Source organism: Chelonoidis abingdonii, chromosome 3 (assembly GCF_003597395.2).
Source record: "Chelonoidis abingdonii isolate Lonesome George chromosome 3, CheloAbing_2.0, whole genome shotgun sequence".
Lineage (NCBI taxonomy): Eukaryota > Metazoa > Chordata > Testudines > Testudinidae > Chelonoidis > Chelonoidis abingdonii.
Window position 1 is genome coordinate 5,922,374 of NC_133771.1, and position 16,173 is coordinate 5,938,546.

The following is a 16,173-nucleotide window of genomic DNA, read 5'->3' on the forward strand; positions in this document are numbered from 1 at the left end:
AATAGCTCCCTCCACCTTTGTCTGGGGTACCCACCTCTTGAGCCTTGACATGTTGACTGTAAGCATGGTAGGGGAAGGACTTTCCTCTTTGCTTGGCCATAACAGAACAAGGAGCAATGGTCTCAAGTTGCAGTGGGGAGGTTTGGGTTGGATATTAGGAAAAACTATTTCACAAGGAGGGTGATGAAGCATTGGAATGGGTTACCTAGGGAGGTGGTAGAATCTCCATCCTTAGAGGTTTTTAAGGTCAGGCTTGAAAAAGTCCTGGCTGGGATGGTTTAGTTGGGGTTGTTCCTGCTTTGAGCAGGGAGTTGGACTAGATGACCTCCAGAGGTCCCTTCCAACCCTAATCTTCTATGATTCTATGATAACAGGCCTTGCTCCTTGATGGAGATTCCTAGATGCTACCACAATGCCAACAAGAACATGTTTTAAACATCCAACATCCAAGGCCAACCCTATTAGAGTATCACAAGTCTGGTTGGTCCCAGTCCATCTCCCAGTGTCCACACCTCAAAACCAACAATTAGCTCCGGCTGGTCTCCTGGCTGACAATCTCAGCAGAGGGGCCAAGAATTGATTGGGCCATGGAGACGGAATTTCTCCTCTGGCCTCCAGCTAGGGTTGATAACATGGGGGCATTTGCACTGCCCCTGTCCACGTTGGACCTATTCCATGTGGCCCAGAGCTGTCGACCCGCCACCTTTCACCAGCACAACATTCACTTTTTAAAATGCAGGAGAACAATATTTTTTTTTCTGCTAAAGACAAACAAAAATCTGCAAAGCCCCCTGGAGCCCAGCCTCTGAGACTGAACAGTGACTAACAACCCCACCAACGTGCATGTAATAAACAGCACCAGGATCCAGAAGTGATACCTTATTGCTCACTAATACCTGCTCCAAAGGGACATTTGACTTCTAATTAAAACCTGCTATCTCCGCTCTGGAAATGTGATTAGCAAGCATGACTGGAAAACTTCACCATGCTCCACCCAGCGTTCCTGCTCACAGGGAGATGCTAATCTCTCCCCATTTACCACGGAGATAGATCCAGCAAACGTTTGTCTTCCAGACACTGTTTGCTAATCTTTTGTTCTGTTCCACACCTGGAACATTCCCTCGTCACTGGCTTCTTTGCCCATATCCCCACCCCACACGCCCCCTTCTCCCAGACGTTTTACAGTTGCTTCAAAAGGTCTGTCCAGAAGGTTGTCTTGGATGAAACGCCCTGCACAAAGCCCAGCCTTTGGTATAAAAAGAGCTGGGGCTGGAGCTGGGAGCTACAGTCGCTCACGGAGACGGAGAGTGAGGCATCAGACTGAGAAGCCAAGATCATACTGCACAGCAACAGGTAAGTTGGAACGACTCCAGCCCTTCCTCTGTATTCCTTCTGCTCTGATCTTTTCTCCACTCTTGTTAAGACAGGAGCACAGGGGCATTGTCTTATGGCTCTGTTCCTGGCCTTGATAAAGAACAAGCTATTGTCCTTTAGCTGTAACCAGCAGAAATATTTCATATCAGGTGTGATTTAAAGGAATCTGTCATACCAGGGAGCTATAAAGCTACCAGAGGACATAACCCTGTATTCCCACTAGCCGACTTCTTTCAATGGCATATTTTAGAATGGGATCAACTCAGGACTGATAGTCCCAATTTGTTACGTGAGTCTCGAAGGAATGACACTTGACTGCTAAGCCCTCTTTGCTCTAAGGGGAAATGGTTAATATTAGGGCTATGTTACAGTTCATTCGCATGTGAAGATAAATTACTCGTGGTCAGTGATCTAACTGCAAGAAGAAGCCAGTAAACACAACCCTCCCCCCGCCCAAAAAAAACCCTATCATCTAAGCCCCTCTCCCCATTCTTCCTTGGACCTAAATATTTAATAAATTCTTACCTAAAGCCTTTATTTTTTCATTGTTCCTCTATTTTGCCGCGGATTGTTCTGTTTTCTAAATATATTACAAACGCCTGCACTGTCTCTGTCCACAGCTCCAAGACCTTCTGTACTTTCTCACCCTCCTTAATAATGTCAAAATTTACCAGTGGTTGCATGCTGACAAAAGATCAGGAGAGGACTTTTTTTCTTTGGGGTTGATCTGTTCTCTTTTATAACCAGCTTTATTAAAAGCATCCCCGTTTCCTAGCTGCAAGTCATTGCTTCCCAACCAACTAACGTCTTGTGGTGTCTAAACCGAGAGGAATCTGTTAACGGTGTTTATGATAACGTGGCAGTGATGTTCGTGCAGTCAAGTTAAAGAAACAATCATAGCCACCAAAATCCCCACGTTCAGGGAAAACCACCAGGGCCAGAGAGAGAGAGAACTTTAGACCAGGTCTGCACTACAGACTTCTGCCAGCATAACTAAGGCCTTGTCTACACTACACAATTTTGTTGACAGAAGTCAGCTTTTGTCCACAAAACTGGAGATGTACTCGCTGAAATGCTCCTCCTGCTGATGTAATGCCCCTGCTATACTGACATAATAAAACCACCTTAACGAGAGACCTAGGGCTTGTGTTGGTGTAGTTAGGGTGATGCAGTGTCTGTGTAGACCCTGGGTTCCTTATATCAGCTGTTGGCTGCCATGCTTGTCAGTTTCACAGCTCAGCTCCCCAGCCAGGCTGCTGCCAGGTCTCCGCTCCCAACTGGGCTCCCGGCTTGAGCTGCTGCGCAGGTTCCCCACTCCCTGCTGCCCCCCTGCAGTCCCAACTCCCTGTTCCCCAGCACAGCAGCCAGCCAAACTCCGGGCATGGATCTCCCCACCAGAGGTGAGACGCTCCAGGCGGCTTTCCCCTACTCCTGGCGGGGAGGTGAGAAGTCCCAGGGGACAGCTGGGCTCCCGATAGGGAGCTGTGTGGGGCTGAGAGCCCTGGCTCTCAGTTCCCCTGCTCCTTTTCAGTTGGTAGAAGCGCTCCTGGTGAGGATATGCACCACTGACAGAAGGACGGTAATGTGGACATCAGCCACCGCAGTAATTAATGCAGTGGCTGTAAGCTGACCTAACATAGATTGACTTAAGATTGTAGGGTAGACATAGCCCATGTCAGACAGGGGTATGAAGATGTATGATCCCTAATTGACAGAGCTTTGCTGACAAAAACTGGTAGCGTAGACACAGCGGTACCAGCAAGAAAGCTCTGTCACTCATATGGGCTGGTGTAAGGGCATGTTTCAGTCATAGAAGTGGTTTTACTCTCCCAGCACAAAGCACAGCTTACTGGTCTCACTGCAACCATTCTAGGAGAGCTTTGCTGGTATACTGGATTGGTAAAAGGTCCTTGTGCAGACCTGCCTCACTCACATGAAATAGAACTTTAGTCCATTCACTTCAGTGAGACCACTCATGGTGTAAGGCAGGGGTCGGCAACCTTTCAGAAGTGCTGTGCCGAGTCTTCATTTATTCACTCTAATTTAAGGTTTTGCATGCCAGTAATACATTTTAATGTTTTTAGAAGGTCTCTTTCTATAAGTCTATAATATACAACTAAACTATTATTGTATGTAAAGTAAATAAGGTTTTTGAAATGTTTAAGAAGCTTCATTTAAAATTAAATTAAAATGCAGAGCCCCCCTGGAGCAGTGGCCAGGACCCAGGCAGTGTGAATGCCGCTGAAAATCAGCTCGTGTGCCACCTTCGGCATGTGTGCCATAGACTGCCTACCCCTGCATTAGTATCTGCAACACGCTTTAAGTTCCTCAGATGAAAGTATTAGAAACAGGTCCAGCGAGCACTGCTAATTACTGCAGCAATAACATTCAAGTAAAAGCTTTAACTTGGTGTCATACCACAAAGCGAGAACTCCAGACGCAGAGAAGGGAGGTTATTTCCTATGCACTTCAAGTGCTTCTTAGGGCAAGAAATTCAAGTCTGGCTCCATATATACCCTCTGTAACTTTCATATCCCAAGATTTCCCTACTGGCTGGCACTTCCAGGGCATCTGAAACCCAAGTTGTGTTCTTTCTGCTTCCTACACCATTACCATTGGTAAAGAGACTGGAATCACAAAGGATGGTGCTAACTCTTTAATATGCTGCCTGCACTGCAGGGTGAGAGAACTGCTTTCCTTTAAGAATACACATTGCAAAATTCCTGTACAAAAGCAAAGCCAGGGCAGTAGCTGGTAATTATGCTGATTAGATTCGAATGGAGCCTGCTTCTCATTTAGCTACAATGGTTCTGCAGAAATGACAGGAGGGGAACTGCATCTTTCACCGAACTAAGGCAATCTGCCCCAGAGCAGAGAGGATGAGCTAAACTCATTACACCTCCCTATAAAAGCTACTCTCTGCAGAAGGGAAGTTTCGCCAGACCCGGTGTCTGTGATTAACCTCTCTTAAGATGGATACTATCTACAAATACAGGGCCAGATCTTCAGCTGGTGTCAACAGGCATCTCTCTATTGAAGTCCCCCCGGGGTATTTGTACAACACAACATGGCTTCAGTGAGGCAGCAATAATTTACCCCAGTGGAGGACCCAACCCGCTTTGTAACGGATCCAAGCCCCAGAGGCAGTGGAACCAGTAAAAGCCTATGGAATACATTATTGCACCCCAATTTTTTTACATGATTTAAGAGATAAAGGGAACAGGGTGGGGGAAATGTATCAAAAGGCGCATTTAAAAATTCCATGGATGGAACCAGGGTGTTTTACATTACCTACATACCCGCCCAATCAAAACATTCTATTACAAGCAGACGTTGCCTGTAGTGAGTCTGAGCAATGACTCGCGACGTGTAAACCTCCAATGTTGCAGGGATACTATTCAGGATAGCATCCCTCCCAGCAGGGCATCGGGCTGGAATCTCTGTCTGCTGAGCTGGAACTCAGCTGCTGTGAGCACCTGCCGTACCTGAGAGCTGTGCTGGAGCTTACTGCCCATCCATCCCATATTTATACCATGCATGACATTGTGGCACGTGGGCGCATCCCATGTGCTCCTGCTGGCTGGGCAGGGCTCGGACTCAGCTCCAGCATCCTTCTGCAGCCCTAAGCTCTATAGCATGGCTGGAAACCCAACTCCCATCCTTCCAAAGTCGGCCGATATTCAGATTGGCAATTGGACTGATTAGAGGAGAGGTCTCCAAACTGTGGGGTGCACACCCTCACCCTCAGGGGGCCTGGAAGACCTTCGGGGGGGGGGCGCGGCTGGGGCCTGGGCCAGCCCCCATGGGTGGCAGGGAAGAAGCACCATCTAGCTCCACTCCTGGCCCCGCCCCCAGCTGCAGCCTCACTCCTGGCTCCAAGAGGGGGCCGCAGACAGTGGTAAAAGGGAGCATGAGTTAAAAAGTTTGGGGACCACTGCATTAGAGAGAGAAAAGCTGTCATAAACAGATTGTTAAGGGTTAATGTCTCTTTCACCTGGAAAGGGTTAACAAACAGGGAACTAAACACCTGACCAGAGGACCAATCAGGAGACAAGATACTTTCAACCCTGGCTGGAGGGAAGTTTGGGTGTGGGTCCTTTGTTTCTGTGTGTTTGTCTCTTCTCTTGGGGTATAGAGGGACCAGACATTACTACAGGCTCTCTAAAGTTTCTGTTCAAATAGTAAGTAGAACAGGCGATTTAGCTTTTTAATTGTTTGTTTGTACTCTATTTGCAAATGTGGATTCTGGCTGGTTAAACTTTTATATGTGTAGTTGCTGGGAATATTTTTGATTTGTATTGGTACTGCGAGGAAGGGTTTCTTCCTTTGTCTGTAAACTATAGGACCCTGTAATATTTACATCTGAAGTTACAGAGATAATTCTTTACTTTTTCCTTTCTTTTATTAAAAGATTTTTTTAAGAAACCTGATTGATCTTTCCTTGCTTTCCCTTGTTTTGATCCCACGAAGAGTGGATGTAAACACCCAGGACTGTGAGGAGGAGCGCAAGCGGAGAGTAGAGAGCTAATTCTCTCTGTGCCAGAATACGCTTCCTCCAGGAAGTCTGTCCAGCAACGTAGGGGGAGGCGAATGGTTTATTTCTCCTTGTTTTAAGAATCCAAGGGATTTGGGTTCTTGGGGTCCCCAGGGAAGGTTGGGGAGGTCAGAGTGCCCCAAAACACTATATTTTTGGGTGGTGGCAGCGCTATCAGATCTACGCTGGTAATTAAGCTTAGAGGAATTCATGCAGGTACCCAAATTTGGATGCTAAGGTTCAGATTTGGGAATTATACCTTAGGACAGAAGCCATATGTGGAATTTGACTCCAGTTCTGGGTTTGAATGCCAGCCCCTCCCGTGGACGTTGAGGGTCATGTTTGTGATTTTGCCTAGTGGAGCAGAGAGAGACAGGAGCCAAACTTTGAAATTCAGACCCAGGCCCAGGTTCAAATTCTGAAAGCCTCCAACCCCTAAGTCTGGCGGCTTTCATTTGGCAGTTGGGCCCAGGTCTAACAGATACACCTTCTCAGGACACCCTCCCCACACCCGGTGCAGGAGCGACATTTGAATGGATCTGTTTGCTGAGCTCCTTGTGTGTAACCCTTTTTCTGTCCATCTTGTGCATCCGTGATGGACTCGCCTTGCTGTCAAGGTGCCGGCTAACAGCTACCAGCGTGGCCGACAAGCGTCACAGCGATTACACTTGGCATCACCCCGACCTGTTCTGTTTCCTCAGGACTCCGAGTTCCATCCCGAAGATGCTGAAACCCGTCCGGAGCGGCCTGCTGGCGATCGTGGGCGTGCTGCTGTTTCACGCGGCCGGCGGCGTGAACAGCCAGTGCTGGCAGAGCAGCAGGTGTCGGGAGCTCAGCACAGAAGCTGGCCTTCTGGTGAGTGGCTCGGCCCCAGGCTCTCAGGGGGAACATGAGGAAGGGACTCAGTCAGGCCTCTAAAATGGGACTCAGGTTCTGGGGAGAGAGTGGAAGAGGAACAAGATGCCGTGTCCTGCACTAAAGCGGGTGAATGGAGGCACAATAGATATTTCCCATTGCTAACATCTGAGCCACGCTCAGAATTAAATACATTAAAAAAACAGCTACCCCATGCCCAGCCGCCCAACCGTGCAGGAAGGAGCATTTTCAGCGAAGGTGCAGGACTGGGAGTTGGGAGATTCCCAGGTCGGTCGCAGACCTTGGGCGGTTCATTTCATCGCGGTGGGCTTCAGTCACCCAGTGGTAAAATGCGAGTGATTCTGTTCCCTTACCCTGCAGAGGTGCTGTGGATGCAGAGTCATGAAAGCTTGTAAAGTTCTTGGTAACTGCAGTGATGCGGGCTGTGGGAGGACATAGGGAGAGTCCCTAGGGTCGCTCACAGGTGGCCGTGGCCCTTTGTATGCCATAGAACTGCTGCACTGCTGCTCAGAGCAATATGGCTATCTATCCTTTTAGCCAGATTGCCAGCTGGTGTAAGTGGGCATAGCGCCAGGGAAGGCACTCAAGCAATACAGATTCCCAGCAGCTGAGAGGAGCTGGCCCTGTCACAGCAATCACAATAACACGTGGTCGGTCGCCTCCTGCAGTGAGGGGGTTTGCAAAGATTGCAGGGGAGTTTTCCACTCCTTGCCTGCTGTCCTGCGTTCTGCATTGCGCATACAGGGCGACAAGAAAGCCTTCGCTGTCTGCCTACCACCAGATTAGGCGCTTTCCCTCGCTAGCTAGTTTTTAGGTTCCTAAGCTGCAGATGGCTCACTGGTAACTGAGTGCTCACATCGGAGCTAGAGATGGAAGAGACTGACTCCATCTGCTGGAAGGGCAGGATTTCATTTCTCCCCCACTCCCCATGGAGGAAGGGAGAGTTACCTGGCACTAGACGTGCAAGGATATGTCTATTGAGCAGGCAGAGTGGACACTTCTCTAGGTTACAACCTCAGCCATTTGAAGGTTTGCCCCTTTGCCGCAGGCTGGTAAGAAGGGGGCTGGACCCACACCTAGTGGCAGCGTGGGCTAGGAAGGCAGGAGGGGGTTAACCCCAGCTCTGGTACTGACTCCCCTCTTTGGCCTTGGGCTAGTCATTTATACCAACACTGTCACACCAGGGTGCCGAAAGTTGGGTGCCTATGTCTGCTTTAGTTAGGCACCTGAGTACGCACTGCCTGACGTACAGAGCTGCTGAACCGTCACAGTTCCCACTCAGCACAGTAGGCATAGTATACGGTGGGCTGCAGTCAACGACCTGAGCGAGAATGTCAGGCTCTGACCACTCGTTAACCAATATAATTTTTGCAATAACTGCTGGCTGTGGTGCTGTCCCTCTTTCGGGCCTTAATCACGGACCACAACCACTCCAGGTCTCCTTCACCAGCACCATGTTTGGTTGCATTCTTCCAGCAGGCCCTCATCTATAGCATTAACAACACATATCTACCGTCCACAGCCAGCTTCCCACGTGCTTCCAGGGATGGGAGCAGTCCTAGCAGCCATCTGTCCTGTCTACCACTGTCTTCCTTCAGGCGCCCGCTGCTCCTGCACTTTCTTCTTGTCCAGCTACGTAATCCCACCTGCTGGGGCTGCTGCCCCTCCAATTACCCCTTCAGCTGCTGCTCTGCTCAGTTAATGGACACCTTCTGTCAACGACCTGCCTTCCAGCTAGGCCCCAGTTCATACGTGCTGATGGGTATTAGAGCGACAGGGCCTGCATTTAGCTACTGATTTGACACACCTTCTCTTTTCCCCGATGCTCTATTATCTCTTGGGCTGAGCTCTTCCAGCCCCTGGAAGGGTGTGCTCTACTTTCCAGCCCCAGAAAGAACAATCTGTGGGTGGAGGCTGTCTCCACCCCTCCATCCTCACACCATGGGCTGACCTTCCTCTGTACTCTGCCGTGGGTGGCTCCACTGGTTCCATTCTCCTTTCACCCGCCGCGACATTTTGTTCTGGCCCCTGTTTGGCCAAAGGCTCTTTCTCCTGCTGGTCTGCTCCTGGGGCTGCCTGGGGGACCCCTTCCTCAGCAGCTAAACCCGTACAGGTCTCAGTCACCAGCCTTTGTTCACCTCCATTTCCTCTTCCTTCTCTAGCCAGATCTCTCTGCTCCAGACTCTTTTTCCTCTTGCCAACCTTCCTGGTTTGTATCTTCCTGGCTAGGTTCTTCTCTTTCTTTTTGATCAGCCCCTTCTTCAGTCTCTTGTTTCACACCCCATAACCAAGTCTGTGGTCTCCAGGAGTTTCCTCCTTCCATCAAAATGAAGGGTTTCCAGTCAGCTCCCAAAACGAACCTTCACCATCCCCACCTGTTTCTATTTAAACCTTGACCTCGACGGGGATTTTCGCTAAGGGGCAGTGTTTCCTTTCCTCACGTACGCATTCCAGTTTCAATCCCCTCCCAGGCAGCATTCAGTGGGGTTTCCCCAGATCTACTTGGACAAGCAAACACTCTGGCTGCCGAATGCATTAACCCCTTCACCCGCTTCCTGACGACTTTGACCCTACAGATAGACACTCATTTTCCTCTGGGCACTCCAGTCCACCCTCAGAATTCTGCCAACCTGCAGTCCCTATGCCGACAGTCTCTTTATATGTCCTGAGTGCCCACATCAGTAACAAACTATCTCTCCTGCTAGTGGAGGAGGAGGACCCCTTAGACTCTTCCCGCCTTTTTTCTCTCCCTTTTGGTGCCTGGGCATCGACAGTCTCCTTCCCCATCTCCTGTCCCCTCAGGGGACAGACTATTCTCCTGGTACATCAGCGTCTAAGAACTCTTTGGCGAGTGTCACTGCACTGGCCAAAGTTGAGGGTCAGTGCCACCACACGCAGACACCTGCCGCCTTGGGAAGATTGCAAAAACTGCTCTAAAATGACCGTCTCCAGCCTTTCCTCCAGCCCCTGGCTTTCCAGCCTCAGCCTTGTAGCCTAGTAAGCCAGTCTGTGTGTGGAAGCTCCAATTCGCAGCCCTAAATCTCTACTGGCATCCCTCCCACAACAGACCCAGCCTATCAGTGATGCTGCCTTGACTGTATCATAGTCCCTGGAGTGTTCTTTGCGTCGGGGCTTGTGGGTTGCTTGTGCTTTGCCTGGCCGGGAAGAAGCCACTCGCAAAGTCCACGATGCCTTATCCCAGCCATAACCTCCAGCTCAACAGTTAAGCTGTCTGCCAGAGCCATTTTTCACAGTCCGATTCCCTGGGCTCTATTGCCCCCTTGGTCACAGGACTCTCAGGCACTGCAGCATCTGGTGCTGTGGTGCCGTCTGCTCCATAATAAATTCCTGCAGAGCCGCCTGTTGCTCTGCCGGTCACACCCTCCTGGACTGCTGCTCAGCTTGCTGGGATCATTGAAGGAGCTGCATGGACTGTGGCAGCTCCTGTCATTGTTCTTTCATTTCCCCCCAGACAACCCACCCTCGCACTGGCTCCCTTTTTGGCTTCCCACACAGACACGGGACACTGATCCCAGGCAACCTGCCAAAATGTCACGGGGTCACCCCCTGAGAGTCCTGTCAGTTCTTAATCACAGACTACAAGTGCTCCAGGTCTCCTGCACCACCGCCATGTTTCATTGTACTCTGTCAGCAGACTACAGTCCACAGCCAGCATCCCTACGTGGTTCCAGGGAAGGGTACAGTACCGGCAGCAGCCCATTCGGCCTATCTCCGTCTTCCTCCAGGCTCCCTCCTCTCCAGCACTTCCTTCCCATCAGTCTACATAATCGCACCTGCTGGGGTTGCTTTCCCTTCAATTAGCCCTTCAGCTGTAGCTCTTCTCAGTTAATAGACACCCTCTGTCAATGACCTGCCTTCCAGTTAGCTCCCAGTTAATATAGCCTGGTGGGTATTAGAGTGACAGGGTGCAGAAAGCTCCTGACCCTGCACACCCTGTTACAAGTGATGAAACTAGGGAATATCATGGCTGGGTTGGACATTTCCATCAGTGTTTGAGATCTTCAGTGTCCCGTGCTACCGTGGGAGCTGGGTTATGAACTCCTGAAGGCAACAGTTTATAGTTAAAATCTGAATCGATCTTTACTTAGCAGAACCACAGGGCCAACCCCAACCCTCCCACATGCACGGGTCCTGTGGCCAGCAGTGGGAATTGTGCACACTTGACTCAGGACGGACGCTGGGTCCTAACGGATAGGAGGTCCTATTAGCCCTGGATCTTCTAGTGCAACCAGCTGCAGGAAGGATGCTGCAGAAGCCTATTTAAGACCACATGTTCCTTAGCCCCAGCTCCACTTCAGCTAACCCTTTGCAAGGGTTCCCCTGCCACAGGAAGTGGCACAATGGTTATAAGATGCTCTGGCCTCTGGGGAGGGCTTGGTTGCAAGTGACGGAGCAAACAAGCAGAGTCAAGGAAAGAGGAGGGGGCTTGCGAGTTTCTTTCCCTGGCCAAATGCAAGCAAGCCGCCCAGCTCTCTCCCCTTCAGGGGTCTGCTTTATACCACGCAAAGCGCAGCCGGGCAGTTAGCACTTCGGACTGGGATTTAAGAGATGTGGCTTCTATGCCCAGCTCTTTTAAGGACTCCCTGTGTGATCGTGGGCAAGTCACCGCCCCTCTCTGTGCCTGTTTCCCCTTCTGTAAAATGAAAATAAAAGTACACACCTGCCTCCCAAGGGGAGACTGAATAGGCAGACCTCAGCTGGTGTAAATCAGCATGGGTCCATTGGTTTCAGAAGAGCAATAGCAATTCACACCAGCTGAGGACCCGGCTCACTTTCTGTAGAGTGTTTTAGACCCTGAGGGGTTTGCAGAGCATTAGTGCTATTAATAAACAGAGCTGCGCCGACACTGAGAACACTTCTATGTACCATTACTCACAGAGAGAAATAGAAAGGCCCATAGGTCACCTCCATGCCTGGACATTATATGACATGAGCCCCACATTGCAAATGTGTGTCTAGTTGAAGCATTTCCTTTCTCCTCACCCAGGAGTGCATCAAAGCCTGCAAACTGGACCTGTCTGCAGAGTCACCTGTGTACCCAGGTAATGGCCACCTGCAGCCTCTGTCTGAGAACATCCGGAAGTACGTCATGAGCCACTTCCGCTGGAACAAGTTCGGCAGAAAGAACAGCAGCAGCGGCGCTGGCCACAAGCGAGAAGAGATCCCCAGCAATCTCCTCTTTGGCTTCTTCTCTGATGCTTCCCCAGCCCAAAAAGGAGACAAAGAAGAAGAAGGAGCTGCCCTCGAAAGGCAAGACAGCAAACGATCCTACTCAATGGAGCATTTCCGATGGGGGAAGCCAGTAGGCAGGAAGAGGAGACCCATCAAGGTTTATCCCAATGGGGTGGAAGAGGAGTCCGCTGAGAGCTACCCACTGGAATTCAGAAGAGACCTCTCAAAGGAACTGGACTACCCCAAGTTTGAGTCTCTGGAAAGCCCAGAGAGCGAGGAAAAGATGGTCTCAGAGGAGGAAGAGAAAAAAGATGGAGGGTCCTACAAGATGCACCATTTCCGATGGAACACCCCACCCAAAGACAAGCGATATGGGGGCTTCATGACATCGGAGAACAGCCAGACTCCTTTAATGACTCTTTTTAAGAATGCCATCATCAAAAATGCCTACAAGAAAGGCCAGTAAGGTGAGGGAGGGAGTGGAGGCTGGGGATGTAATTTGCAAATAGATCCCCAAGGAGACCCAAGTTAGCTTCAAGATCCCACTGGCATGTGTTTCACTTAGATACAGTTACAATGATCACGTATCATGTTGTTACTAATTATTAATTATTATTATTATTATTATTATTATTAAGCAGTTTGCTGTTAGGAAATGATTTCACGTTCTTATTCTGACTTTGAATGTGCACAGATTAAAAATCAATCCATTGAAATAAAAACATCCGTTCTGTACATATGAGGAAAGAGATACTTTGATGAGTGCATATCTAGTTTTGCCCTGCCAGATTATTTTCATATTTGAAACAAGCTGTACAATACTGTAAATGATGGATTCAAATAATAATACAGTTTTGCAAGCTAAGCAGATCTCTGCAGTGTCTCTGGCTCTGTCTGGCATGAGCTGCTTTCTTTGGCAAAGGTTCGTGTGCGTTTCAAGTTGATGAGACAAGCTACAGCCTGAAAGTCAAGACTCGGAAGCCGATAGACAGGACTGGTGAATATATTAAATCCTTCGCAATGTAAGAACAGTGAATAGGGACAGAGTGGGCAGGCACTGTGCTAATTTCCAGCACAACTCACAAACATCAGTCCAGACTTGCAACAAATCCTTTGATGTTCTAGTCCTGGGTTTTCCACTCCCAGCTCTGCCAGTGCACCTCAATCATGATCTCCTGAGAACTCATGGAGGGTGGGAGAGATCCCAGAGGACTGGAAAAGAGCAAATATAGTACCTAGCTATAAAAGAGGAGACTAAGGACAACCCAGGGAATTACAGATCAGTCAGCTTCACTTTGGTACCCAGAACAATAAAGGAGCAAATAATAAAACAAATTGTAAACAACTAAAGATAATAAGGTGATAAGTCACCATGGATTTGACAAGAACAAATCATGTCAAACCAACCTAGTGTTCTTCTTTGACAGGGTAACAGGACTTGTGGATAGGAGGAAAGCAGTAGATATATCTGGACTTTAGTAAGACTGTTGATAATGTCTCACATGTCCTTCTCATAAACAAGCTAGGGAAATATAGCCTAGATGAGCCTATCATAAGGTTGTACTCAGAAAGTAGTTATCAATGGTTCACTGGTCAAGCTGGAAGGGTAAATCAAGTGGGGTCTCACAGGGATCTGTCCTGGGGCCGGATCTATACAATATCATTGATCAAGCTAGAATCAGGTCAAACCTAGTGAAGGACATAAATCCACACCGTGTAGAGGTCAAGCATAGGAGTTTATTACACACAGCGCTGGCAGAGTGTCACCTTGCTTATTAGGCTCAGCGACACTGCCAATCAGTTGATTACAATAGAATATATAGATTTTCCATGGGCGGGGGAAAGTGATGGTGTAGGCAGTTCCACATCCCGGGATAGGATTTGCAGCAAGACAAGATAGCACATTAGCCAATGGTTAAAAAGTTACATAATGTCTCCACCCATGGTCTCAAATTAGCAAGTTAACATTTAATTAATACTTCGATAAAATGTTATTAGTATAAAAAATATATGTTGAATTCTGATTTGGGGTCCATAGGAATAGAGCAACTCCTCTGATGGTCCACCAGGTACATTCCTAGGGGTTAAAGCAAAGAAACAGTGAAAGTATATGGCAATAACAATTGTCCCCTTTATGTCTTAAGGCAGGCACTGGTCCCTGGGACGGGAGGTGGAAGGAGGCCATATCTTATACTGACGTGCCAATTTTCATAAACTCAAGGTTGGATCTGTGGGAATAACGTTCCCTACAGAAGGGACTGACACAATAAGAACAGAGATCCTTTGTTCAATCTGAAACATTGGATAAAACACAATTATTCAGTTATTGCTTCAACATCTGGCATTTCTACAGACCAAGCAGATCTTAGCAAAGGCAGTTATCTTGTTACCCCAAGCTTTCTCTTAACTAATCACTATTTGCTAGGCCTCTGGTGCTTGACCATACTCTGGACTTTGGGTCTGGAAAAGAGCTGGCACAATCCATATAGCAGGTTGTTATATAAAATGCACATGGATTTTAACCCTTCACCTAGCTTGAGTAATGACAGCAGTGAAGCCATGGCAGCATGGGCAGCAGGCACTCAATTATGTACCCCAGTTCCTGGGCAAGCCGAGCTAGCCTGTGCAGCCACCCACACCTTTGCTGTTATTGTTTCTCGAGCTAACTTTGATTTAGTTAGATCAAAGCTAGCAAGGGTATGGCCAAGGCATGCTGCTATCACTCCTCCGCATTGCAGTGTAGACATACCCAGTGAGTCCAGGGTGACTGAAACGTAACCTGCCCACTAGAAACCTTTAAAACTTCACGCACAGCCAGTCAGGAACGTGATTCTGGAAGACAGACTGGAGATGTGGATGGGAAGATGCTGGTGGAAGGGGTTGGGTGAGATGGACCCAGAACACTCTGTCAAGTTGTCCTGCAGCAGCTCAAGAGCATGATTACCAACCTCAGGACAGACTGTTAAGAACCAGGGCACAAATTCCAAATTGGCGGAGAGTTGTATATTTAGATTTCACCAAGCAATTATCACGTGTAAACTGCTCAGGCTACTGTAATAGCCTAACCATGGAGTCACAGATAGTACCCATGGGTACTCCGATCTGTCTAGCCAGCCAGGTGAGCCTGCCTTTGTGACAGATACTCCCTTATGCCAAGAATCACAGCTCTATTCAGGCTACACTCAGTCCCAAAAGACCAGTCACTTTCCCAAGGTCGATTGCATTTTAGATCTCACACCAAAGACGAGGCTTGAGGCCAATCCTATAACAGACTATCTGTATATTTATTATACAGGAAAAGGAAACAAGAGAGCTGTTTAACAGGTTAACATAGGTGAACGTACGCACACAATGAGTTACAATCTTATGTTTCAAAGGGTAACAGACACTTCTGTGATAAGCAAGCTCTATATGTCCTTTAGGGCTAACCCAGGCTAAGCACTGGTGTTCTCTTGCTTATGCCTGGACAACCTTGCACCAGAGTCCAAGCAGCAAAGAGCTCCAGTTCCTTCTTGTTAAGGGGAGTGTGTAATCTATGTCCTTAAGAACCAGAGACAGAATAGCTAACGGGCAGGCTTTATGCTGAGGGAAGGGATTATTTAATCTGCAGAAGAGAAGAATGAAGGGGGATTTGATAGCTGCTTTCAACTACCTGAAGGGGGTTCCAAAGAGGATGAAGCTCGGCTGTTCTCAGTGGTGGCAGATGACACAACAAGGAGCAATGGTCTCAAGTTGCAGTGGGGGAGGTTTAGGTTGGATATTAAGAAACACTATTTCACTAGGAGGGTGGTGAAGCACTGGAATGGGTTACCTAGGGAGGTGGTGGAATCTCCATCCTTAGAGGTTTCTAAGGTCAGGCTTGACCAAGCCCTGGCTGGGACGATTTAATTGGGTTGGTCCTGCTTTGAGCAGGGGGTTGGACTAGATACCTCCTGAGGTCCCTTCCAACCCCGATATTCTATGATTCCTCTTTGGAAAGGCTCGGCCAGGGCCGGCTCTGGCTTTTTTGCCACCCCAAGCAAAAAAAAAAGGGGGGGGCGAGGCCATCGGAGCAGCAAAGCAGGGGAAACCAAAAAAACGGCGCAGCTTTGGCAAAGCGGGGGGGGGGCAGGGCGCGGCTGGAGCGGCAAAGCGGTGGGGGGAGGGGATGGGGCGAGAAACAATGGCGCGGCTGACAAAGCAGGGGAAAAACAAAA

General features: G+C 48.8%; 1 protein-coding gene across 1 annotated transcript; it reads left to right on the forward strand.

Annotated features, from left to right (window-relative positions):
- Window positions 1-1,126: 1,126 nt before the first annotated feature.
- Window positions 1,127-12,782, forward strand: POMC (proopiomelanocortin). The gene is made up of 3 exons (XM_032790516.1): window positions 1,127-1,353; window positions 6,610-6,763; window positions 11,793-12,782. Exons 2-3 carry the CDS (start codon window positions 6,632-6,634, stop codon window positions 12,441-12,443), a joined length of 783 nt encoding a protein of 260 aa, XP_032646407.1. The 5' UTR covers window positions 1,127-1,353; window positions 6,610-6,631; the 3' UTR covers window positions 12,444-12,782.
- Window positions 12,783-16,173: the final 3,391 nt, after the last annotated feature.